Source organism: Anabrus simplex, chromosome 1 (genome assembly GCF_040414725.1).
Source record: "Anabrus simplex isolate iqAnaSimp1 chromosome 1, ASM4041472v1, whole genome shotgun sequence".
NCBI lineage: Eukaryota > Metazoa > Arthropoda > Insecta > Orthoptera > Tettigoniidae > Anabrus > Anabrus simplex.
The window spans coordinates 1,188,145,004-1,188,170,374 of record NC_090265.1 but is presented as its reverse complement, the minus strand read 5'-3'; the positions used below and the strand labels follow the sequence as shown (position 1 = coordinate 1,188,170,374).

General features: G+C 36.1%; 1 protein-coding gene across 1 annotated transcript in view; it reads right to left on the bottom strand.

Annotated features, from left to right (window-relative positions):
* Ass (argininosuccinate synthase) overlaps positions 1 to 24,822 on the bottom strand; it is a 56,624-nt gene extending 31,802 nt beyond the window's left edge. Inside the window, exons 1-5 of the mRNA XM_067137536.2 lie at positions 24,609 to 24,822; positions 9,749 to 9,875; positions 9,586 to 9,654; positions 5,288 to 5,533; positions 1,823 to 1,968 (exon numbers count right to left, since the gene is read on the bottom strand). Coding sequence (XP_066993637.2) covers positions 1,823 to 1,968; positions 5,288 to 5,533; positions 9,586 to 9,654; positions 9,749 to 9,862 — 575 coding nt within the window. The 5' untranslated portion in view covers positions 9,863 to 9,875; positions 24,609 to 24,822. The remainder of the gene's footprint in view (positions 1 to 1,822; positions 1,969 to 5,287; positions 5,534 to 9,585; positions 9,655 to 9,748; positions 9,876 to 24,608) is intronic.
* Positions 24,823 to 25,371: the final 549 nt, after the last annotated feature.

Below are 25,371 nucleotides of genomic sequence, written 5' to 3'. Positions count from 1 at the left end.
CCAAGGGGTCTGCTCAAGACTTGAAGTCTCTGTCCAATGGATGAATCACAATCAAGAGCATCACACTGAAATTGAATCCAGGTTTTTGGCACACAATTTAGTGATTAGAAATTGTATACCAACCACCATCTTACTGAATATGGATAGGAAGTGGTGGAAAGACAGAGTAAAATGGAGAATTTTTTTAACCATCTTCAGGGCTGCTGACAGTGAGGTTCAAACCACCATCTCCCCAGATGGGAGAGACCCCAACCACATAGATAAAGGGAAATGATGGTGGTGATGAATATCCTTAACTTTATTTATTACACGTTTCATGTATCTTAATTTAGAAAATTAAATGAGGTTTTCCTGTAAAATTTTAACATTCTGATGGTGAAATTTTTTTTGACTAACAGGACTCGAACCAGCTAACCATGGTGTGAGGCCATTTAGACTTGATGCCTTAACAATCCAGGATACTGGGCGTGCTTTTTGAAAAATGTAATAATTGCAAATATCACCATTATTATTCCTCGTATGATAAATTTGTATGAAACATAAAATATTAGAGATTTTCATTTCCACAACCATTATTAAGTACTGTTTTTCCATACAGCTAGTGTTAGAATATTAAGAATATCATGGACACAAAGAAGAATGAATGTGTCAATCAGGAATGAGTTGGGCGTGAGGAGACCTCTTTCTTTACTATGTTACCAGAAGATATTGTAGTTCTTCAGCCACATCACAAGATGACAGGGGGACAACTTAGAGAAGGCTACAGTTCAGGGAACAGCCCATGGTAAAAGGCCAAGCACCAAGCAGATGGGTTGATCAAGTGAAGAAGGTCATTCAGATCAGGAAGATCATACAGGGACAGAAAATCAACAACAATGGAAGCAGCAGGTGATATCCACAACAAATTGACACAACATGTATGAAGTCACAATGCTCAAGACATGAAGAATGATTAGAGAGATAGAGAGTATTACCGGAGAAATTTGAGCCTATTATTTTGGCCCCCTCCATATTGGTATGCCACTATATACTAATTGAAGTAATCAATTATATAGCCTACTGCACAACCCAACCATTCTTAAACTTAAATACTGGGTTCAGAGAAATTCTGTTCATCCATTTTTCTTGTGAGGTTAATCGATCGATGAATGAATGAATGAATCAATCAATCAATCAGATGGACAAAATTAAACAACTTACATTTGACTTTTGGATACCAAATCAAAGATTACAATGAAGTATGAGGCAGAAATGTTTTGTTTATAGACAAACTTGTAACATTACTGATATAAATAATGCAAAATATAGCATTATTAATTATAGTAATACACCCACCATTTGCTGGGCTGAATGTTGGCAATGTCACTGATTTCTTTTTGTACTTATTGTAAATGTGTGAGGTGTCATTTTGATGTCACAGGAATGCATGCTTCAACATGTAACAGCACAATTTCCTGAAAACTATTAGAGTTATGAAGAAATTTTATATGACCTTTTCTGTAGAAAACTGAATTATAATTACATATAGTGAATCTTATTTTATGATAGAACTAAACGTTGACCCGTAATTTTGGTTTCTAGCTGATAAAATATGCACAACTTCAGCACATACCTACATAAATGGCCTCATCTTCAAACGGACCTAGATATTGAAATGAAAATAGACCTATAAGTTAACTGAAGGTGCCAGCTATAAGCTTGCCAAATTTGAACTCAATCAGTATAGTACTTTATACATGAAAGAAAGACAGACCGACAAACAGACCAACATTCAAATTTATTTACAATATTAGAATGGATAATATCTTCAGAAATTATGTACCTGATATGCATCAAGTTAGCATCCATACTCCACGGTTCTTTTGGAGTGACTGGCACTGGAATACCATGGCTAGAAGCATATTGCAAGAGATCCTGACGACCTTGGAATCTTTTGGTAAATTCAGGTATCCTCCATGGTGCAATGACCTAGTAAACATGAATTAATTATTGTAGCTTTTCATTGTAAGAATACTAAATTCACACACATATGGATGCAAATATAATATATTACAGTTGATGATGATGATGCTTGTTGTTTTAAGGGGCCTAACATCGAAGGTCATCGGCCCTATATTACAGTTGAAATCATACATACATACATACATACATACATACATACATACATACATACATACATACATACATACATACATACACCTACCTACCTACCTACCTACCTACCTACATATGTACCTACTGTACATACATACATACATACATATTACTTGCAAAACTTTTAGTGATGAATTCAGGTTTCATTTCCATTCCGTTGGCAGTATTACTGAAACTGGGCTATCTCCCTCCTTACTCCTCACCCTCGTACAAAAAAGGTATTTTTGTAGTCACTCACAATCCTGTAACTTATTTATTACTCTACACTGTACAGTATAACATCATCTGCAGATAGTCTTACCTGTGATTCCAGTCCTTTACTCATTTTATATATATAAGAAAACATAAATGACCAGTAATACTACCCTGTGGCAGCCCCCTCCTGATCATTACAGAATCATATAACAATTACCTACTCTAATTTTCTAAGTTCTATTTTCAGTCACTCTTTTGTCTAGCCCGTCCTCATTTTCGTCGGTAATCTGCCATGACCTACCCTATCAAAAGCCTTGTATAAATTAATAGTATACAATCCATTTGACCTCCTGAATCTAAAATATCTGCTATCTCTTGCTGGAATCCTTCAATCTGATCCTCACTGGAATATTTTCTAAAATGGAACTGCCTTCTATCAAACTAGTTAGTAATTTTTCAAACGTGTCTAATATAATCAGCAAGAATGTTTTCCCAAAGCTTACAAACAGTACATGTCAGGCTGACTGGCCTATATATATATATATATTTTTTACAAGTTGCTTTACTTTGCACCAACTCAGATAGGTCTTTTGGCTATGATAGGAAAGGGTTAGGAGTAAGAAGAAAACAGCCATGGCCTTAATTAAGGTAGAACCCAGCATTTTCCTGGTGTGAAAATGAGAAACCATGGAAAACCATCTTCAGGCCTGCCAACATTGGGGTGTGAACCCACTATCTCCCGAATGCAAGCTCACAGCTGCGCGCCCCTAACTACACGGCCAACTCACTTGGTGACAGGCCTGTAATTATCCACTTCACGTTTATCAACTTTTTTCTTGTAACTGGGGCTACTGTAGCAACTCTCCATTCATTTTGGTTTTGCTCATTCATGCAAACAATTATCAAATAAGTATTTCAGATATGGCACTATATCCCTACCCATTGCTTTTAATATATCCGCAGAAATCTTATCAATCCCAGTGGGTTTTTTTAGCTTGAGGGCATGATTTTCAGCCGGATGTCCTTACTGGCATCAACCTCAACTGAGGAGCTATAGAAGATGAAATGGACACTGCAAGGAGGTGGAAGGAACCAGTTGTGGTCTATTAATAGGGACTGTTCCAGCATTTGCTTGGAAGTGAAAATGGTGAAACCATAGAAAATCATTCTCAGGACACCCAATGGCAGGGTTCAAGCCCACTTTTCTCCCAAATGGAGAGCAACTCCACTCAGTATTACTACTAAGTTAAATAATTAAATTTCTATATAGTTTTATGTTTTACTTTGTTTGAAATGACAAAAATCTCTGTGATTCTCTTTTTTGTTTTGTATGAGTGATTTGAACAATTTTCTTTAATGTGAAGTGTACCGAGGTACAGTTGATGTGTGTGGCTATTGCTAGCCTGGTAGAGCCCTTGTAAGGCAGACCCTCCAACAAGGGTGGGCGGCATCTGCCGTGTATGGGAAACTGCGTGTTATTGTAGTGGAGGGTAGTATTGTGTGCGGTATGTGAGTTGCAGGGATGTTGGGAAAGTACAAGCACCCAGTCCCCAAGCCAGGGGAAGTAACCATTTACTGTTAAAATCTCTGACCCGCCGAGGAATTGATCCCGGGTCCCTCTGTCCTGAATCAACTACACTGACCATTCAGCCAAAGAGCCAGACCTAGGTACAGTGATAAATTTAAACTTAAGGGAGTGTCATTACACCTAGTTCCTGGAAGATGGCTAGAAGATTCCATAAAGTGAGATCTCATTTGTTCACCCAACCGCCATTTCAGAACCTTGATACCGCTAGCTCCTAAAGAATTAGGAATAAATTTAAAAAAATTAGAGAGACCATAAGAGTCTTCAGTCTTCAAATGGCTGAGTTCTGTAAATATTCTGTAAACCTTTACAGGTGTAACTTGCTACCATGTAAAGCTTAATTGATTTGTTCTTGATATTTAATGGTTAATCAGCTTAAGAAAACTTGAAGTCTGGTTCTCATAAATCATTCCAAAATTTTCATTAGACAGACAGACGTATATTACTATATTTACAAAGAAATTATTCAGTATTTAATTTGCAATGAGTATCTGTCCCATTCTTACTTTTCTATCGTTCTTATTATTATAGCCCAAAGTTACCATACATTTGTTGTCTTCAATTTAGTTTTTACTGATGTAAAATTTGGTATCAAGCAACATGACAAAGGCAGTGTTGTAGCACATAGTCCAGCTGCACGTAACACGATGGCATTGTTGTAGCGGAGGGTAGTGTTGTGTGCGGTATGTGAGTTGCAGGGATGCAGCCCAACCACAATTAACCATGCATAGCAAACTACTGGGGCATCCAGGTAGTGGAAGGTTCAACACTCAGCACACTTACTAAAATTTACCCAGTAAATATTTTAAAAAATAGAGTTTGCTAAATTTTGGTAATTCATTCATAACACATAGTCCAAAAAATTTGAAAGTATAGTCAAAGTATTATTTAAGTGCCTTATTTAAATAGGGACTGTCTAGCCGAGGTATTAGAGGTATGCTTGGTTCATCCAGAAGGGCAAGGATTCAATTCTCTGTTTGGAATTAGAAAACTTCAGTAATGGGATTTCCACATCCAGAGAGGGACACAGCCTTGAGGTTCACTCAATCTACACCAAGAAAGAGCACTAAGTTAATTCCAGCAGAAAAGGTAGTCAGATGTAGAGCTAATCATTTTCTCTTACTAGGCTTAACTATTGATGTTACTAACAATGGAAGCTTTTACCTTCAACTCCTCCAATGACCTTCATGCCCTGTGTGTAAATGGATTTGCTTGCTTTGCTTTCATTTAAATATTGTTAAGATATTTCCTTCGTATAAGTTTGGCGATGTCTAGGTAGTTTCTATGTTAGGACATACTAATGCTTTGTAAGAAATTGAATTGGATCTGAGTAAATTGTGAGAGATACTGTACCTGAACCTGAGGCCACAGGGCATAGCAACTGAGTTCAAAGCGCACTTGGTCATTACCCTTCCCTGTAGCCCCATGAGAGATGAAGCCTGCTCCTTCTTCTTTAGCCACACGAATTAGCCCCTGGGAGATACAAGGTCTGGCCAATGATGTTCCTAGAAGGTAGCGGGACTCATATATCAGTCCAGAGGCTACAGCAACCCAAATGAATTCTTCTACAAATGATTTGCGGACATCATCAATAATGACCTGAAAGAGAAATACATAGTGGGCAGTATTAGTCTCTAGAAATGGTCTGTCATTTTAGTCATTCTAGTAAGCAGCAAATTATCTATATTTATTCATTTACTATCAGTTTCTGTGACTCTGCGAAGTCAGACATAATTGGGTTTGTTCACCACTGGTAGCAAAAGTGAACAGTACTTACCTCTGATCACCTTCTGTGTCAAATTTCATCCCTTGGCCTATTATACCAGTTAGGAAACATTACTTTTAAATGTTCACAGACATACATTTCTTTTGGTTTGTTTTACATTTTCTTTCTGGCTCAAACTTTTTCTCACAGAGTGAAAAAGTATAATGATTAATTAATGTAGGGTTTTGTGGCTCATTGTCTTAAAATAAATAGATAAATATGATTAACTGGATTAAAGCCACTTATTTGTTACTAAAACAATGCCAAGCTTTTTGCCAAATTACATTGGCCTTCATAAGGACATGTGAAGGATTTCTTAATTAATTATTTCAACATTACACACCATACATGTTTTGATAACATTTTATGTTCTCTTTGTTAGTGATTAATAAACTACCTTTGATTTATTTATTTATTTATTTATTTATTTATTTATTTATTTATTTATTTATTTATTTATTTATTTATTTATTTATTTTAGGTATAATGTTTGTTGGACTTGCACTACTAATCAATACATATAATAATTTTCATCCTTATCCATCAAGCTGTACTGCACTTGACAAGTGAGTGCCCTGGGCCACATGTTAGAAATACTCCATTAAAACCAAACCAAACCCCAAACTACAGCCCTTGAAGGGCCTTGGCCTACCAAGCGACTGTTGCTCAGCCCGAAGGCTTGCAGATTACGAGGTGTCGTGTGGTCAGCATGACGAATCCTCTCGGCCGCTATTCTTGGCTTTCTATGCCGCTGTCTCACCATCAGATAGCTCCTTAATTCTAATCACGTAGGCTGAGTGGACCTCAAACCAGCCCTCAAGTCCAGGTAAAATTTGCTGACCTGGCCGGAATCAAACCCGGGGCCTCCGGGTAAGAGGCAGGCATGCTACCCCTACACCACAGGGCCAGCAAATACTCCATAGACACAGTAAAATAGCTGTTTTCTTTCAAACCATTAGAGTTGCCAGAAAAATACATATGCATATCTTTATAGGAAATTTAATTCTTAATCCTGTGTGTTCTTTTTTATAAGACTAAGTTTACCCATTAGCTTGGTTTTTATTGGATAAAGCACATGTCAAAACACAAAGCTGATTTTCCCCTGGAAAATTGATAGAGTTAGGAAGAAACATTCATATGAATTTTTATATTTTAAAAATTTGAATTCTAAGTGCACTTGGTTAACACTATTTTTAATAGGACTAACAGTTTGGGCATTGTATTCATTTTTAAGAATCCCAGGCACACAATTTTTCTGACAAACTACTTTTTTAATCTGCCTGCTCTACAGATAACAAAGAAGCTTTCCAATGTGAAAGAATTACTGAAATGTGTTGAGCGGTTCTCAAGGTTTCCATACCTTCCATACACAAACAAATTTTCTCTCTTATAATGAAAATCCACAGACTGCTTCCAGTCATTCAAATGGGTCAGGAATGGAATGAATGAAGCTCCCATCTAGCGGCGACGATAGGAAATGTGCCGGCTGCCGAAGCCTGCGATTGGCTGGGGCGATGATTAATGACAGATGAAATGATATTGGAGAGCATTGCTAGAATGAAATATGACAGGGAAAACCAGAGTACCTGGAGGAAAATCTGTCCTGCCTCCACTTTGTCCAACACAAATCTTACATGGAGTGACTGGAATTTGAACCACGGAACCCAGCGGTAAGAGGCCGGCGCACTGCTTTGTGTTTTGACATGTGCTTTATCCAATTAAAACCAAGCTAATGGGTAAACTATTAGTCGTATAAAAAAAGAACACACATACAGGATTAAGAATTAAATTTCGTATAAAAATATACATATGTATTTTTCTCACAACTCTAATGGTTCGAAAGAAAATAGCCATGGAGGCTCCTTCTCTTATAATATAATATTAGACCAAATTTACTTATGCTAGGTAGTAGAAGTGAATTGCGTGTAAGGAAAAAGAAGCATACATTTTTATCAAAACAACAGTGAAAGCTGGAAAATAAGATATACTGTAGTAGAGGGTTTAATAAGTTTTTTTCTTGTGGTGATGATATTGCCTGCATAGGTTTGAGACAAAATTGAATGGTCCTTACAGAGACTGAGAACCATCTGATGTTACAAGCTCCTTATCTATAGTAACCTTGAATACCAGGTTGGTTCTCTGAATGGAGATTTCCACTTAATGTATACATGCTCTATCCAATGCATCTCTCAGGAAGCAATCTGCTAATGAAACTTGTTTATGACTTTGTTGTGAAGGTCAGTACAAGGAAACATTCTTTTGGCCTTGAATATAGAATGATGTCAATCTTATTTCTTCTGACACCAGTTTAGAGAGAGAGAATTACTTGACACTGTACTTGTTATGAATTCTGCAGTATGCTGACCAGATACTTTGATTATTCTTGAAAGATCTTTCATGAATAATCAATCATATTTCTTCACCACAAACTTGTAGGAAAGGCTATATGATTTAAAGCATGAATTTCTCACAGTTATTATTCTTTTGATAAAGAATGTGAAAAACAATGTGTCTTAAAGATTGATGTATTCTACACAATTTAGACATGTTTGGTTTTCAAATCAGATTGAATTATTATATATTCTGAGACAAAGTTTCCTGAATTAGCTCAATGCAACACTGCATCTTGAAATTTAAATTTATCATCAGGAATGTGTTCTAAGAATTTGCAAAGTATTTGTGATATTTCAAGAGAGTTTGCTAGCATCTAACCATTTTTTTTTTTTTTTTTTAACATGCCAGATCATGTGTCATTATATATTGTTTTCAGATCTTTTTCCCAATAATATTATGCACAGTCATCCACAAATTTACCTTGGATCTATCTCTGGTGAAGTATGGTGTTTACAGTGCACTGCATCTTCTGTTAGGGGCTAGAACAAGTTCACTGCTTTCATTGGGTTATCTCAGTCGCATTAAAATCTGGTTTTGAAAATTTAAAAAACGAAGGTATGAGCAATGCTAGTAATGCCACTTATTATGCAGCCAGTCCTTATGGTGAATAGTCTGAAAGTATCACTCATAGGGTCAGTTGGTGTATGTGTTTCAATAGACTTGGCACACTGATGGGCTGGTCCCATCATCTAGGGCACCTGTCCTTTACCCAGAGACTCTGGGTTCCATTCCTGGCTAGTCAGGGAATTTTACTTGGATGTGAGGGTTGGTTTGAGGTCCACTCAGCCTATGTGAGAACAACTTGGCAGCTGTCTGATGGTGAGGTAGCGGCCCTGGTCTAGAAAGCTGAGAGCATTCGTCACACTAACCAGGCGTCACTTTGTATTCAGAAGTCTTCGAGCTGAGCAGTAGTCACTCAGTAGGCTAAGGCTCTTCAGGGCTGTAGCTTAATGTGTTTTTAGAAGACTGATAAATGATAGAACCTTTTGGTTCAGTGAAAAAAAAAGCAATGGGGAATGACCTCACTCCTCATTTCCCTAGTATACCTCTTCAGTGATGCCTAAGCTATCTCTGACAGCTGATGGTGGAACTGTTGAAGATCTAACCAGCATTTTGGCTAGGAACTCAACATACACATGTCAATTACATAAATTAGAAATCAGATATCTTCTCACAAACACAGAGTAGAGGTAGAACTTAAGTTGGAGAAGGAATAAGTTATTGAATCATGAATGCAATACAGACAAAGCACTGTGCAGTTTGATGTTTCAAGAAAATAAATATCTCTGTGACATGTGTTCATCAGCAAAAAATAAGAGAAAGTAATGAAGCTGTAACATCAAAATATTTTTGTAGTGAACTCCTGCTTCACTGAGTGTCTGTCATACATTTGTCTCAGTTACTAACATTTCCTTACCTGTCCTGTGTCTTAGGTATCACAGATATATGCCCAATTTGTAAATATTACTAACTGAACTGTGTAATGCCTTACCTTCTTGGCCCCTATCTTAGCAGCTTTCTTTTTAGCAATCTCAAAGTCTTCATCTTGTCCAATATTTGCCTAAACAGAAGTGTAAATCAAAACATATCACATTATGAGATTACTGTCTCATTTCATAATTCTAAAATTTGCTAAGAACAAGTTATGTTCTTACCATATAGGCTATGACATCATAGCCTTGCTCAATAAGCCATAGTAGAATGCAAGAGGTATCAAGACCTCCACTGTAAGCCAGTATTACAGTGCCTTTGTTGCTGGGCTTACTCATGATGTGCAGAAAGCTGAAAATCACAAGTCATTCATTAAAATTGGATATACAGTAACATTAATTTTAAATTTTGAATGAATATCTACCCCTTATTCCCATTTCTGGTGATGAGGTGACATGAAATTACCAGTATATGGCATATTTTTTTACAGCTGGATGCCCTTTCTGGCACCTACCTCAGTTGTGGAGTTAATGAAATTGATGATGAATGAAATTGGGTAAGGGGGTGAAAGGAATCAGCTGTGGCCTATGAATAGGTACTATCCCAGCATCTGCCTGGAAATGAAAATGGGAAACCACACAAAACCTTTCTCAGGACAGTCGACAGTGGGGTTCAAACCTACTCGTCTCCCAAATGTAGAGCTTGTCGCCATAGTCATAGCATATTAACATGTGTGGCCTCTCCACCCAGTTTATTAAACTTTATATCCTAATAAATAGAGGAAGATGTTGATCACCTATGAGAGCATTTAAAATAACCAGTAAAAATGTCCTTATATTTAAAAGAAAATGCTCTGATATGAATAAATTTTGAAATTTTGACATGTTTTGGGGTAGTTTAATAAATTATTTTAATCCTGTTCATTTACTTTTGGGTTGGTTTTATTTTTCAGGACATAGTTAACTGTAATAATTCAGGTAAGCATTTAATATTAAAATCAAATATTAATTTTAATCTTCTCATAAGAATTGAAAATGCTATCACATTATAATTAAATTCATATTAAAGAGAAAATTGGAATTTTGTATTAATTCCTTACATTTCTTCTTGTAATTTGCTTTACGTTGCACCAATACACATAGGTCTTATGGTGACGTTGGGATAGGAAAGGGCTAGGAGAGGGAAGGAAACAGCCATGGCCTTAATTAAGGTACAGCCCCAACATTTGCCTGGTGTGAAAATGGGAAGCCATGGAAAACTATCTTCAGGACTGCCGACAGTTTGGTTCTAATCCACTATCTCCGGAATGCAAGCTCTCAGTTGCATGACCATAACCGCACAGCCAACTAGCTCGGTTTTATTCCTTACACATGGAGCGTTGGTCTCCAAAATCTTCACGAGTTGTAGCACCAGATTATCCAAGTATGGCTAACCTTCTGATATGGAAGAAAAAGTGAACAGAAAATTCTTGGTGCTATGTTTAATTACTTTGATGTAATACAGGAAGTTAATTCAATTAGAAGCTTATGTTAATCTGAACTGTAGTTATAATTCTAGTATTTTGCTTATATTTTCAAAATAATGAAAGCAAATAATTACCAATTGATGAAAATTTCTGTAAATAAATAAGTTTACAACTGAATCATTTGTGGGCTTTTTCTATGAAAGTTCTGTTTATTAAACATTATCTCAATACGAAGTGCATTCTTCCCATCTTAAAATTTTAGAGTATGAAGACTTCCCTAAAACATAATACGTCAATGAAAACATTTAATCTCTTTAGGCCTTTTCAATCATGAAATCACCAGTGTTTCACCCCAGAGTAGCAGTGTTTTGGTCATGCCTTTCTGATGAAACTGGGAAACAAAAACAAACTCATCAGGTGCTGAGAAGAAATGGATGTAGAACTGGGACTGTCTATTGAAGCAAGCAGTGTATAAAGATATGCTTCCTCTTCCAATGCTGACCTGTCTTTGTTTTTATCCTGTTATGCATTCCTTTCTTTTTATATATGATTCTTTTCAGTTGATTGTTCCTTTTGTTTACAATACTTAAGTTGTAACTGACTAAATTATCCTAAGCAGAGAATATAATATTGTTTTTTCTAGGTAATATGCATTTTATTGTTTCTTACAAAAAAAATTGCCCTGTCTATGGAGCCAAGAATAACGGCCAAGAGGATTCTTCATGCTGACCACACGACACCTCATAATCTGCAGGCCTTCGGGCTGAGCAGTGGTCGCTTGGTAGGCCATGGCCCTTCGGGGTTGCGCCATGGGTTTTTAAAGTGAAAAATGGATATATATCAGTATTTTAGGGAAGTCTTTGTATTATGGTAACCATCAACTTTCTCCAGTGTCAATTTCAGATTCTTGCTTGCTACTTTACCAGTTTTACAGATCATTCTGTACCCTGGCTGCTTTTTGCAGGATACTTTTGTTTTATACTTCCCTTATCCTGCAAGTATTGAATATCTTTAAAATATTTCACAAAATTTAAAATTCTGTCTTACCTATTTCCTATGAAAATGAATAAAGAAAATATCAAAACCTAATAAAAACTATCAGTTACTTCCTATCTTGCATATTCTTTATGGTGAAGATGGTTTATGAAACATTTCTAGTTCCGTTCACCATTAAAATCACCAATTTCCAAGCCACAACAGAGAAGAGAGCGATCGTGACTATGCTGAAAATTAAAGGCAAATTTGTTCTCAGTTCTGATTTGAAGGCTCTCTACAAGAAAAATCAGCAAGTGATGTTTGCTGCACATCATGTTCAACTATATTTTCAATAATGCACATGGCAGAAAAAATGAAATTTCATGATGTGAAGAGAAAGAAGCATTTGCATATTATACATGTTGATTATTGCTTTATGAATGAAATGTATATAGCAAAAACCCAAGTTCACATTTCACTTGACCACGTTCAGAATAGATCCTGCTTTCTGTGACTGAAATTCTGGTCATCCTATTGTATGCAAGTAAGCCTGTAGTTTTTATGTGACTGTTAGTAGTATGCTCATTGTCAATTTACAATTTGCTTTACGGTGTACTGACACACATGGGTCCTATGGTGATAATGGGATAAGAAAGGGCTAGGAGTGAGAAGGAAGTGGCTGTGGCTTTAATTAAGGTACAGCCCCAGCATTTGCCTGGTGTAAAAATGAGAAACCATGGAAAACCATCTACAGGGCTGCCGACAGTGGGCTTCGAATCCACTGCCTCCTAAATGCAAGCTTACAGCTGCACCTCTTCATTGTCATGGGACCTCTAGTGTTATGTGGAATTGAAACAACAGCAACATGATTTTTCATTTTTAAAAATCCCACGTGCATTGGCCAGGTTTTGAACGGTGGCCACCTTGGTGAGGAGCCATTAAAAATGTCACTGGGTTATCAGTCTCTCTCCCCTTGTTTGATGCAGGTAGTTCACCATTCCAGCAAGTATCACACACTTGCTTTTAATATGTGCTGGAGATCATATTAAGTTATCAAAGTTATCAATTCTCCTAATGAGTTTTCATTGAAATGCTTTCAGGAACACTATACTGGCTGGCACATTCTGCCTCTCTCTTTTCTTACTCCTTTTTTCATGGTGTGAGGATAGTGTGCATTCGTTGTACTTGCAAACCCAGTGTTCAATTCCCAGCCATCACAAGGATTTAAATTCTGGGCTGAGGACTGGAACAGTTTCACTCATCCTCATGAGACCTACTGAGGAGCTGTTTGTTATGAAAGGCAGTGGACTCGATCACAAAAGCCAAACTGAGGATGACATCAAGGTGACCATGTAGCACCCCAATATCTACGGGCCATCTGGCTGGGCAGCAGCCAACTTGGCAAAACAAGTCTCTTAATGGGCTGTCGTATCACAGGTTTGTTTGTGTAAAATATATTTTAGTATAAAAAGTATTCTAGATGTAAATGTTACTAATCTTGAACTTGCAGAAAAATATACATAAAAATTATCTAAATTTTGTAATGGTAGTGAAAAATGAGGTCCTAACAAAGCCAAATTAAAGTGATATGGTAACCTTTCAGTGTAAATTAGAGTAAGGAGTGCACATTCAAAAAATTGTGTGTAGAAACTAAGAAGGGTAAAACATTGGAAAGTATTCAGAAGATTCCATTGAAGTGAAAAGAGAACAGCTGGAAATTACTGATACATTTTTCTTATATTTAACTAGCAAGATACCCGTGCTTCATAACGGTACTATATTGAAATTTATAATTGAATGCTTTAATATTTTATATATAATCCATCAAAATTCGTGCTCTGATGGCAATGTTCCTCCCATTTTTCAATCATTCTTTCCAGCAATTGATTTCGTACTTCCCGGGCTAGCTCCAGGTATTCCGCCTAGTCAGTTGGGTCCCTAAATCTTTGCCATCTTTTCATATAAGCATTTTTAATATGGATCAAATCCTTGAGGAGATCCCGCACGGTGTCGCCTTGGGTGCCTTAGCAGTACTGAACCCGCAGCCGGACTGCATTTGTAGTCATTACCCAGCCAGAACCCGTTTCCAGTGCATTCCACAGATTTTGACGATGGTCGAGAATATTATTATAATTATTAGGGTGGGTGATATTAGTGGAATTTAGGTTGTTACTATTATTATTATTATTATTATTATTATTATTATTATTATTATTGATGTTCTGGATCCCGCAGCAGATGCAAGACTGTTACTTGGTGGTAAATTACACCTTCTGCCTTTGTCATTGCTGACAATGTGACCAGCACCATTGTCGCGCGTTGGCAAGTGCATGGGATTTCTGGCGATATGAATTATATATTTCCGTGCATTATTGACCTTATTATAGAGGTGAACAATTGCACGATCAATATCATTCCTATCGTTTATTTCAAATGTGTTTAAATTTTTATTTATATGCCACGAGAATCTACTGTAATCTAACTTTAAGTTCTCCAAAGTAAAAGATGGCTCTTGAAAATGAACCCAATAAAGATTAAAAATGATCAGTCTATGATCAGAATCAAGTACATTATGAACAGTAAAATCAACTGGTCTCAACTCCTTTTTCACCCCACCACAACCCGGAAAAAGGAAAAAAAGAAAAAAAAAAAAGAAGGCGTGTTTCTTTATGTTTAAAGGAGATTCCAAATACCAGGTTACCAGGTGTTACCTTCAGTTCAGTTTTGAGAAATAAGTATCCCCATAAAAAGAATTCACTTTTTCACTTTGTTTTCAATTTTCTGGAAAAAATAATTGTTTCTTTATTAGTAAAGGATCTTATAAATATCAATTATCATGACTGTAACATCTTCAGTTTGAGATATGTGTCCTCATAAAAGAAATTCAACTCCTTTTCATCCCAGCCCCCAAGATGATTTTCCCCCCAAAAAGCATTTTTCTTTGGTTTTAAAGGAGATCCAAATACCAATTTTCATGTCTGTAACAACATTGGTTTTTATTAGATGTAAGTATCCTCATACAAGTAATTCAATTAATTTTTCAATTCTTTCACCCTCCCCACTTCATTGGATTTTCTGAAATCAAAGGAATACATGTTTCTTTATTTTTAAAGCAGATACCAAATACCAATTTTCATGTCTGCAACATTTTTGTTTTTGAGATAATAGTATCTTCATACAAATATTTCAACAAATTTTTCAATTCTCCCCCCACCCTTAAAGTGGAGTTCTGAAAACAAAAGATATGTATTTCTTTATTTTAAAAGTAGATTCCAAATACCAAATTTCACGTCTGTAACATCTTCAGTTTTTGAGATATCAGTATCCTAATAAAAATAATTCAACCCCATTTTCAGTCATTTTACTCCCATCCAAGTGGTTTTTCCAAAAACAAAAAATACATGTTTCTTTATTTTTAACTAGCAAGTTACCCGTGCTTCGCTACGGTATTATACTGAAATTTAATATCGAATGCTTATCGTTTTATATACAACCCACCGATATTCGCGATCTGACTCGTTTTCTGAGAGATTCCGCCAAAATTCGCGATCTGACTCGTTTTCTGAGAGATTATGGCAACGTTCCTCCCATTTTTCAATCTTTCTTTCCAGCAATCGATTTCGTACTTCCCGGGCTAGGTCCAGGTATTCTACCCGGTCAGTTGGCTCTCTAAATCTATGCCATCTTTTCCTATAAGCATTTTTAATATTGATCAAATCCTTCAGGAGATCTGGCATAGTGTCGTCTTGGGTGCCTTGGCGGTACTGAACCCGTGGCCGGACTGCATTCTTAGTGATTACCGGTCCAGGACCCGTTTCCAGTGCGGTCCGCACATTTGACGACGGTCCAGAACATTATTATTATTATTATTATTATTATTATTATTATTATTATTATTATTATTAGATTTTCTGGACCCCACAGCAAGATGCAAGACCGTTACTTGGTGGTAAATTACATCTGCCACCATTGTCATTGTTGACAATGTGACCAGCACCATTCTCGCGTGTAGGCAAGTGTGCGGGATTTCTGGCGATACGAATGACATAATTCCGTGCATTATTGACCTTATTATAGAGGTGAACAATTTGACGGTCAATCGCATTCCTATCATTTATTTCAAATATGTTTAAATTGTTATTTATATGCGAGGAGAATCTACTGTAATCTAAGAACGTTCTCCGAAGGAAAAGATGGCTGTTGAAAACGAACCCAGGAAAGATTAAAAATGATCAGCTTATCATCAGAATAAGTACATCGAAAATATACAGCCTGTTTCCAGTCATTCGACAGGGTCAGGAATGGAATGAATAAAGTCCCATCTGGCGGCGACTATAGGAACTGTGCCGGCAGCCGAAGTACTCCTCTGGGACAATGATCGATGAATGACAAATGAAATGAAATATTGGACAGTGTTCCTTGAATGAATGATGACAGGGGAAACCGGAGTATCCGGAGAAAAACCTGTCCCGCCTCCGTTTTGTCCAGCACTAATATCACATGGAGTGACCGGAATTTGTACCACGGAACCCAGTTGTGAGAGGCCGGTGCGCTTCCGCCTGAGCAACGGAGGCTCCTTATAAGTACATTATGAACAGTAAAATCAGTTGGTCTCAACTCCTTTTACACCCCACCGCCATTAAGTTTATTTACCCGCCTCCCCCCCAAAAAAATTAAAAGAAGGAGTGTTTCTTAATGTTTAAAGGAGATTCCAAACACCAATGTTCACGTCTATTACCTTCAGTTTTGAGATATAAGTATCCCCATAAAAATAATTTTTTTCACTTCCTTTCACACTCCTCTCCCCCCCAAGTGATTTTTCCGGCCAAAAATACTTGTTTCTTTAATAGTAAAGTATCTTCTAAATACCAATTATCACGACTTGAACCTCTTCAGTTTTCGATTTATGTGTTCTCGTGAAAGGAATTCAACTCCTTTTCACCCCCGCCTCCCACGATGGTTCCCCCCCAAACGCGTTTTTTTTTTCGCTTTTAAAGGAGATCCACATACCAATATTCACGTCTGTAACAACTTTAGTTTTTATTAGATGTATGTATTCTCATACAATTAAGTCGATTAATTTTTCACCGAGCTCGATAGCTGCAGTCGCTTAAGTGCGGCCAGTATCCAGTATTACATAAAATCAGCTTCATGGTCCGTATTGCACTTCAATAGATTCACAATTAAGTATTTATTTATTTTCCACCTAGTCGATACAATGATTGCTTAAGGCAATTTTTAATGGTCAAAAGTGGTACATGTTTCGTATATTATCAACATCTTCAGCCACATAACACTGTTTAGATGAAAAATATATAAAATTGACAAAGTAATGCTTTAGAGGAAGTGTCCTTAAAATCAACAGTGTTATGTGGCTGAAGATGTTGATAATATATGAAACATGTACCACTTTTGACCATTAAAAATTGCCTTAAGCAATCATTGTATCGACTAGGTGGAAAATAAATAAATACTTAATTGTGAATCAGTATCCAGTAATCGGGAGATAGTGGGTTCGAGCCCCACTGTCGACAGCCCGTAAGATGGTTTTCTGTGGTTTCCCATTTTCACACCAGGCAAATGCCGGGGCTGTACCTTGATAAAGGCCACAGTCGCTTCCTTCCAATTCCTATCCCATCGTCGCCATAAGACCTATCTGTGTCGGTGCGACGTAAAGCAAATAGCAAAAAAAATTAATTTTTCAATTCTTTCAACCCCCCCACTTCATTGGATTTTCCGAGAATACGTGATTCTTTACTTTTAAAGCAGATTCCAAATATCAAATTTCACATCTGTAATATCTTGATTTATGAGGTATCAGTAGCCTAATCAAAAGAAATCAACAGCATTTTCAGTCACGTTTACCCCCCTTCCACCCAAGTGGTATTCCCGAAAACTAAAAATACACGTTTCTTTATTTTTAATAGAGATAAAAATACCATTTTTCACTTCTGTAACATGTTAAGTTTTTTGAGATAAACTGTAGAAATTCTCATTTTAAAATGTCACCACTTTTTATTTCCCCTTATGTGGAGTTTCCAAAAACAAATCACCTATGTTTCTTTACATTTACAGGAAATTCCAAATACCCACTTTTTACACCTGTAACATTTTACGTTTCTCAGATATTCTGTAGATATAGTCTTTCGAAAAATTCACCCCAATTTGTCACTCCTGTTTAACCGCCATTAATTGGATTTTCCAAAAACAAAAAATACTTGTTTCTTTTTTAAAGGAGATCCCATATACAAAAATTTTCAGGTCTGTAATATCTTCAGTTTCTGAGATATATGTATCCTCTTTAAAGGCATTCAACCCATTATTCACCCTTTTACACCCCTCCTATTGAGATTTACAGAAAACAAAAAAATGTGTGTTCTTTTATTTTTAAAGGAGATTCTAAATACCAATTTTTACACCTGTAAACTTTTAAAGTTTTGAGATGTAAACACACTCATTTTAAAGATTCACCCCCCTTTTCACCAAACATTATTTGGATTTTCCAAAAACGAAAAAATACCTGTTTCCTTATTTTTAAAGTAGATCCCAAATACCAATTTTCAGGTCTGTAATATCTTCAGGTTTTGAAATATAAGTAGCCTCATTTAAGGCATTCAACCGCTTTTCACCCTTTTCCACCCCTCCTATTGGGATTTTCCGAAAACAAAAAAATACGTGTTTCTTTATCTTTAAAGAAGATTCTAAATACCAATTTTACATCTATAAACTTTAAAAGTTTTGAGATATAGGTACACTCATTTTAAAAGTTCACACCCTTTTCAACCCCCCTCCCCATTAATTGGATTTTCCAAAAACAAATAGTACGTGCTTCTTTATTTTTAAAGGAGATCCCAAACACCAATTTTCACGTCTGTAATATGTTCAGGTTCTGAAATATAAGTAGCCTCATTAAAGGCATTCAACCCCTTTTTCATCCTTTTCCAGCCTTCTTATTGGGATTTGAAAACAAAAAATACGGGTTTCTTTATTTTTAAAGGAGATTCTAAATACCAATTTTTTCATCTATAAACTTTAAAAGTTTTGAGGTACACTCATTTTAAAAATTCACCCCCTTTTCACCCCCCCTCCATTAATTGGATTTTCCAAAAACAAATAATACCAGTTTCTTTATTTTTAAAGGAGATCCCAAACACCAATTTTCAGCTCTGTAATATCTTCAGGTTCTGAAATATAAGTAGCTGCATTAAAGGCATTCAACCCCTTTTTCACCCTTTTCCAGCCTTCTTATTGGGATTTTCCGAAAACAAAAAAATACGGGTTTCTTTATTTTTAAAGGAGGTTCTAAATACCAATTTTTACATCTGTAAACTTTAAAAGTTTTGAGATATAGATACACTCATTTTAAAAATTTACCCCTATTTCACCCCCCATTTCACCCCCCATTAATTGGATTTTCCAAAAACAAAAAAATATGTGTTTCTTTATTTTTAAAGGAGATCCCAAACATCAATTTTCAGGTCTGTAATATCTTCATTTTCTGAGATTTTCACCCATTTCACCCCTCCTATTGGGATTTTCGGAAAACAAAAAAATACATGTTTCTTTATTTTAATGAAGCTTCTAAATACCAATTTTTACATCTGTAAACTTTAAAATTTTTGAGATATAGATGCACTCATTTTAAAGATTCACCCCCCTTTTTACCCTCGCATTAATTGGATTTTTCCAAAAACAAAAAAATACGTGTTTCTTTATTTTTAAAAGAGATCAAAAGTACCAATTTTCAGGTCTGTAATATCTTCAGTTTCTGAGATATAAGTACCGGTATCCTGATTAAAGGCATTCAACCCCTTTTTCACCCCTCCTATTGGGATTTTCTGAAAACAAAAGAATACGTGTTTCCTTATTTTCAAAGAAGATTCTAAATACCAATTTTTACATCTATAAACTTTTAAAGTTTTGAGATATAGATACACTCATTTTAAAATTTCACCCCCATTTTCACCCTCTTAGCAATGGAATATCCAAAAATCCTTTCTTAGCGAGCACCTACATCTTAATATTAATACATCCCCAAAATTTCACTTCTTTATGTCCGGTACTTTGGCTCGGCGATGATGAATCAGTCAGTCAGTCAGGACAAGTTATTATATATATATAGATAGAGAGAAAAAATACCATTTTTCACTTCTGTAACATGTTAAGTTTTTGAGATATACTGTAGACATGCTCATTTTAAAGTTTCAACCACTTTCAGAATAGATCCTGCTTTCTGTGACTGAAATTTTGGTTACCCTATTGTAAGCAAGTAAGCCTGAAGTTTTTATGTGACTTTTAATATCATGGCATGTCAGAATGCTTTCAACCACAATAAGAAACACCGCTTTCTTTGTCAACGAAGTACAAAAGCAACCAGAAGTTTGCATTGGTGACAAACTCACCAACAGAATCCAAGTTGGAGGAAAATTCTACTGTAATTTATAAAGTTATAAGAGACCTTGTACATAACAGGAAAGCACCATTGAATTACAAAGAAACCATCTACTAAACCTACTTCATTCCTACCTTGACTTATGACCCATGAGGATAAAAGGTGAGCAAGATCTAGTAAGCTGAAGAGAGATTTGTCAAAAGCATGACTGGTAAAACAAGACGAGGCTGAGTAAGGAATGAGTACTGACAAACTTGGTCAAGTTGACATACTGAAGGGTAAAATAACCATACAGAAATTGACATGATATGGAAATGTGTGAAGAATGAGTATAGAAACCATATCTAAAATATACGAGGGATGTTCCGTATATAATGCCTCCCTAATTTTTTGTGTTAATCTGTAACGTCTGAGATGGATGTTGAAGGTGTGGGGGTTGAATATTCCCACCAATGTACTGTTTGTTTGGTTGTCATGTGACAGTTAGTGGTGTATCAAAATGGTGTCTGTCATAAAAGTGCATATAAAACAGAGATGTGTTAATGAATTTCTCACTGCCAAACAAATTGCACCAATTGGCATCCATCGATGCTTGCTGAAATTGCATGGAGATGACACAGTGGATACGAGCACAATGAGATGGTGGGTAGTGTGTTTCAACAATGGCAGAAGTGAAGTGCTTGACAAACCACCCTGTGGGTTTCCCTGCTCAGCTGCCACTTCTCAGAATAAACAGCACCTTGATCAGCTCATCCATACCGATCGGCGGGTAATGACCAGGGAATTGTGTGCATGGCTTCATATTGGCTGTGATGCAATGGGAATGATGATGTAGAAGCTGGATTATCACAAACTTTGTTCCAGATGGGTCCCGCAGATGCTTACATAGGACCACAAAAATCATCAAAGTGAAGTCTGCGAGGACCGTTGCACCTTGTTCGAGGCTGAAGGAGATGAGATGTAGTGCCTCATGAAGATGACATTGACTAAGCTGAAAGCCCACATTTCCCAAGTCAAGCCAAGGAAGCAGACAACCCTTCACTTGCAACATGATAACGCTAGACTCTGTACCAGTTTGGTGACCACAGCACACATTGCAAAGTTTGACTGGACTGTTCTACCACATCCACCTTAGAGCTTCATTTACCAGGCAAATTGGCCATGTGGTTAGGAGCGCGCAGCTGTGAGCTGGCATCTGGGAGATAGTGGATTAGAATCCCACTGTCGGCAGCCCTGAAGATGGTTTTCTGTGGTTTCCCATTTTCACACCAGGAAAATGCTGGGGCTGTACCTTAATTAAGGCCACGGCCGCTTCTTTCTCATTCCTAGGCCTTTAACGTCCCATCGTCGCCATAAGACCTATCTGTGTCAGTGCGACGTAAAGCAAAATAGCAAAAAAAAAAGAAAAAAAAAAGAAAAACAACCAAAAAAACAATAAAAACAGCAAAGAGCCTCATTTCAGCACCTTCAGTCTTTCATCTCTTTGGACCTCTGAAAATTGGACTATGTGGGCAACATTTTCCAGACAAAATTGCTGTCATTGCAGTTGTAAGAAAGTGGCTCGCCTCTGAAGGCACAGATATTAACGAGCATGGCATACATGCTCTTGTTCATTGCTGTACATAATGAAAGGTGGTGATTTTATGGAAAAATAACAAAGTAGCTGAAATTTTGCTCTATTTAACTATGTTATTATGCTCTCCGTATCTGTTGTAGTTTACATGAAAATAAATAGGAGGCATTATTTTTGGAACAACCTCTTTATATGTGCTGCAACTGGAAGAGCAATGATCCATAGAATGTTTTTTTTTTTTTTTTTGCTTTATGTCGCACCGACACAGATAGGTCTTATGGCGATGATGGGATAGGAAAGGCCTAAGAATGGGAAGGAAGCGGCCGTGGCTTTAATTAAGGTACAGCTCCAGCATTTGCCTGGTATGAAAATGGGAAACCACGGAAAACCATCTTCAGGGCTGCCGACAGTGGAGTTCGAACCCACTATCTCCTGATTACTGGATACTGGCCGCACTTAAGCGACTGCAGCTATCGCGCTCGGTGACCCATAGAATGACCACGGCTGATAATAAGAGAGGACATAGAAAGAAGATCATTAAACTGGGATAGAATGAACAGGAGGATAAATTTCTGGATAGGAGTTGGTAGAGGGGTTTTATTTGCTAACCCATAGATTAAATAAAATGTGGAATATCATGTATGAAAACTGATTGAAGAGAGAATATGGAATGGAAAAGTTAGATTGTGCACATCACTATTAAAAGAATTATGCAGATTTTCATATCTTTTACATTCCACTTGACAATGGGCCAAATGATTTGTATTTTTGTTGGATATTATGCATTGAAAATTGCTTCCAGTATATCACAATTAATGCATCCAATTTTATTAATTTTTTTTATCAAAATACTAAGATTTTGGACCTCTTTTGTTTTCATCTGAATAGCTACTTAATGTCTCTGAATATGAGTATATTGTAAGAAGAAAACATTCATAAACTACGTACAAGACTTCCTAATTCTTTGTTGCACGTACACTTGCTTAGGATTCTCATCTTAGTTGAGATATGTCACATAAATTGCATAGGAAAGAATTGATTTCAGGAATTTCATAAACCTTGGCAGGATAAAGTATACTTAACTGTGATTAATTTTAGGGAATCACCTTGGGAGTGGCGACCCCATTGTAATAACAGCCTATATATGTTTCATTCATTACTTCCCTGACCCGGTCAATGACTGGAAAACAGGTTGTAGGTTTTCATTTTCATTTTTTTCAATTTTAGGGAAATAAATTTCAGTACTGGTATGTTTCTTGTAATTAATTTTGATATAGTATATTTCAATGACTGTTTGTTTTTCATCAGCTTCATAAATAGTGCAGTAATGAGCAATGATAAGAATTTAATACTAAAAAGCAGGCAAGCTTATAGTTTGTGCATATATATATACATATATCTTTTTTTTTTTTTTTTGCAGAAAGCCTAATTAATTTGATTAGTTTGTCACAAAAGATAGTTTTACCCAATTACTGAGAATCAAAACAGATACCGGTACATTAAAATGTGGATATACACAGTGAAAAGTTGTATATTCACTTTAATATCAAATAAATTTAATTGAACTGTTCTATGACAAGTGAGTAATGAATTCAATTTCAGAATTGATTTTGATCATTGATTGGATTCCATACACCAGAAAGATGTCTAAATTAGCAGCATCTTCTGAGGTCATATCTCTGATATCAGAATTCTATGAAGAACTTTAAAACAAATATATGATTCTTCAAAAGATGATAAAGTGAATTCTCATACCAAGAAACAGGTTTCAGAAAAGTGCTGAAATTAACCTTTGTAAATCTGTAAATCATATGTTGGCTGAAAATTCCACCATAACTGTTGATGTCCTAGATTTATACACAGCATTTTCAGTCATTACTCATCTACTAGTGAGTAATCAACTATTAAAAAGAATTATTCATCAGGATGCTTTTGCAGTTTCAATTAGAAAACCTTTGTTTCTCTTGAAGATTTAGAATATCTGAATATGGGCATGATTAGTGAGGTAGGTTAGCTACTAGCTTTCCACTTGGATGGCCGAGGTCCAATTCCTAGCAGATCCCAGGTTGAAATTTTCACTTGGAAAGTCACATAGTATCAGAAGGAAGGATATCCAGTCTTAAACACCCCAGTCAAAACCTAAAATAAGTTAGGTGGTTCCAGCAACCCCAAAAATACCTGGGGTAAACAGAAGCAAGTTTTATTTAGAGCATCTGAATACCAAAATATCTCTCCTGTTCTTCTCACACTTAACTGTTATACATCAGAATGATTATACTGTAAATCCATGTTGTCAGTTGATGTTAACTAGTAAATGCATCCAAGACTTACTTGAAGAGTTGAAGAATAAGTCACATAGACCTTCCTTAATAGTTTACTAACTTTGAAAAGGTTGAAGAGTTTGCTCGATGAATGTGCTGCAGTTTATAATACTTTGTATCAGTTGTAAAAATAATAAAATACTGGTAAGGTTAAAATACTTTAACCCTGAGGTACAGAATCTACCACAAGGTAACAATGTTTCTAACTTTTACTTTTAAGTCACCTCTCACTTAGAAATTACTGGATTAAAATTCAAAGTTAGATTTTGATGGTAAACCACTATTAGTAATTGAAGTAATGATTGAACAGAATAAATTCTCAGATAGTCATATTGAAGAGAAAAGTTCTAGTACTTACTGTTCAGAAGTTGTCAGTCCAACTGCCTGCCTCAGAAATATTTACTGCTTGCTTCCTGGAGTGATACTGGCTAGGTATTACTCACAGCTTTGATGCTATCAGTCAGACTGCCTCCTTCAGAGAGGTTGTTGCTTCTTATTTCCTCATGTGATTATACTTTTCCCTGGTCGACTGCTCTCTTCAGCAAGTATTATGCTCCTTGTTTCCTCAGCTACAGTACTAAATCTATTTAGTCAAAGTTCATGAATAATTTGCATGTCTTCTCTATCACTCTTTCTTATCTTAACTCAAGTTCATAGCCTTTCACCCCATCTACTTCCTTATCATTGTCCCACAAGAAATTTCAATACTGACATTAGTGAGGATAGTTTGAAGTCCCTTCTATACGTACTTCTTTTAGTCAGCTCTATAAAAATTTAAATCACTATGTTGAAACATATTTACTGTTTTATTTCTCAGAGCCAAATGTACAGTGGTGTTCCCAGTCTTTCAATGTCATACAGTAAATGAATATTTATCAAACAAAATATTATACATACAGTTATTTCCATTACATTGCCTTTCAAAACATACATTCTTATCAATGGAATCATTACAATTTATTAACTTCTTTACTTGTGAACATAGATTTCTCTCATAACTGAACATGAATATAAAATCAAATACTATAATATATAGGGTGATCAGCTAATTTTTCAATAGCATCTCCAGTACCTGTTTCACTTTTATGCAATTTATAGAAAGCCTCAACCTGAAAGAAAAG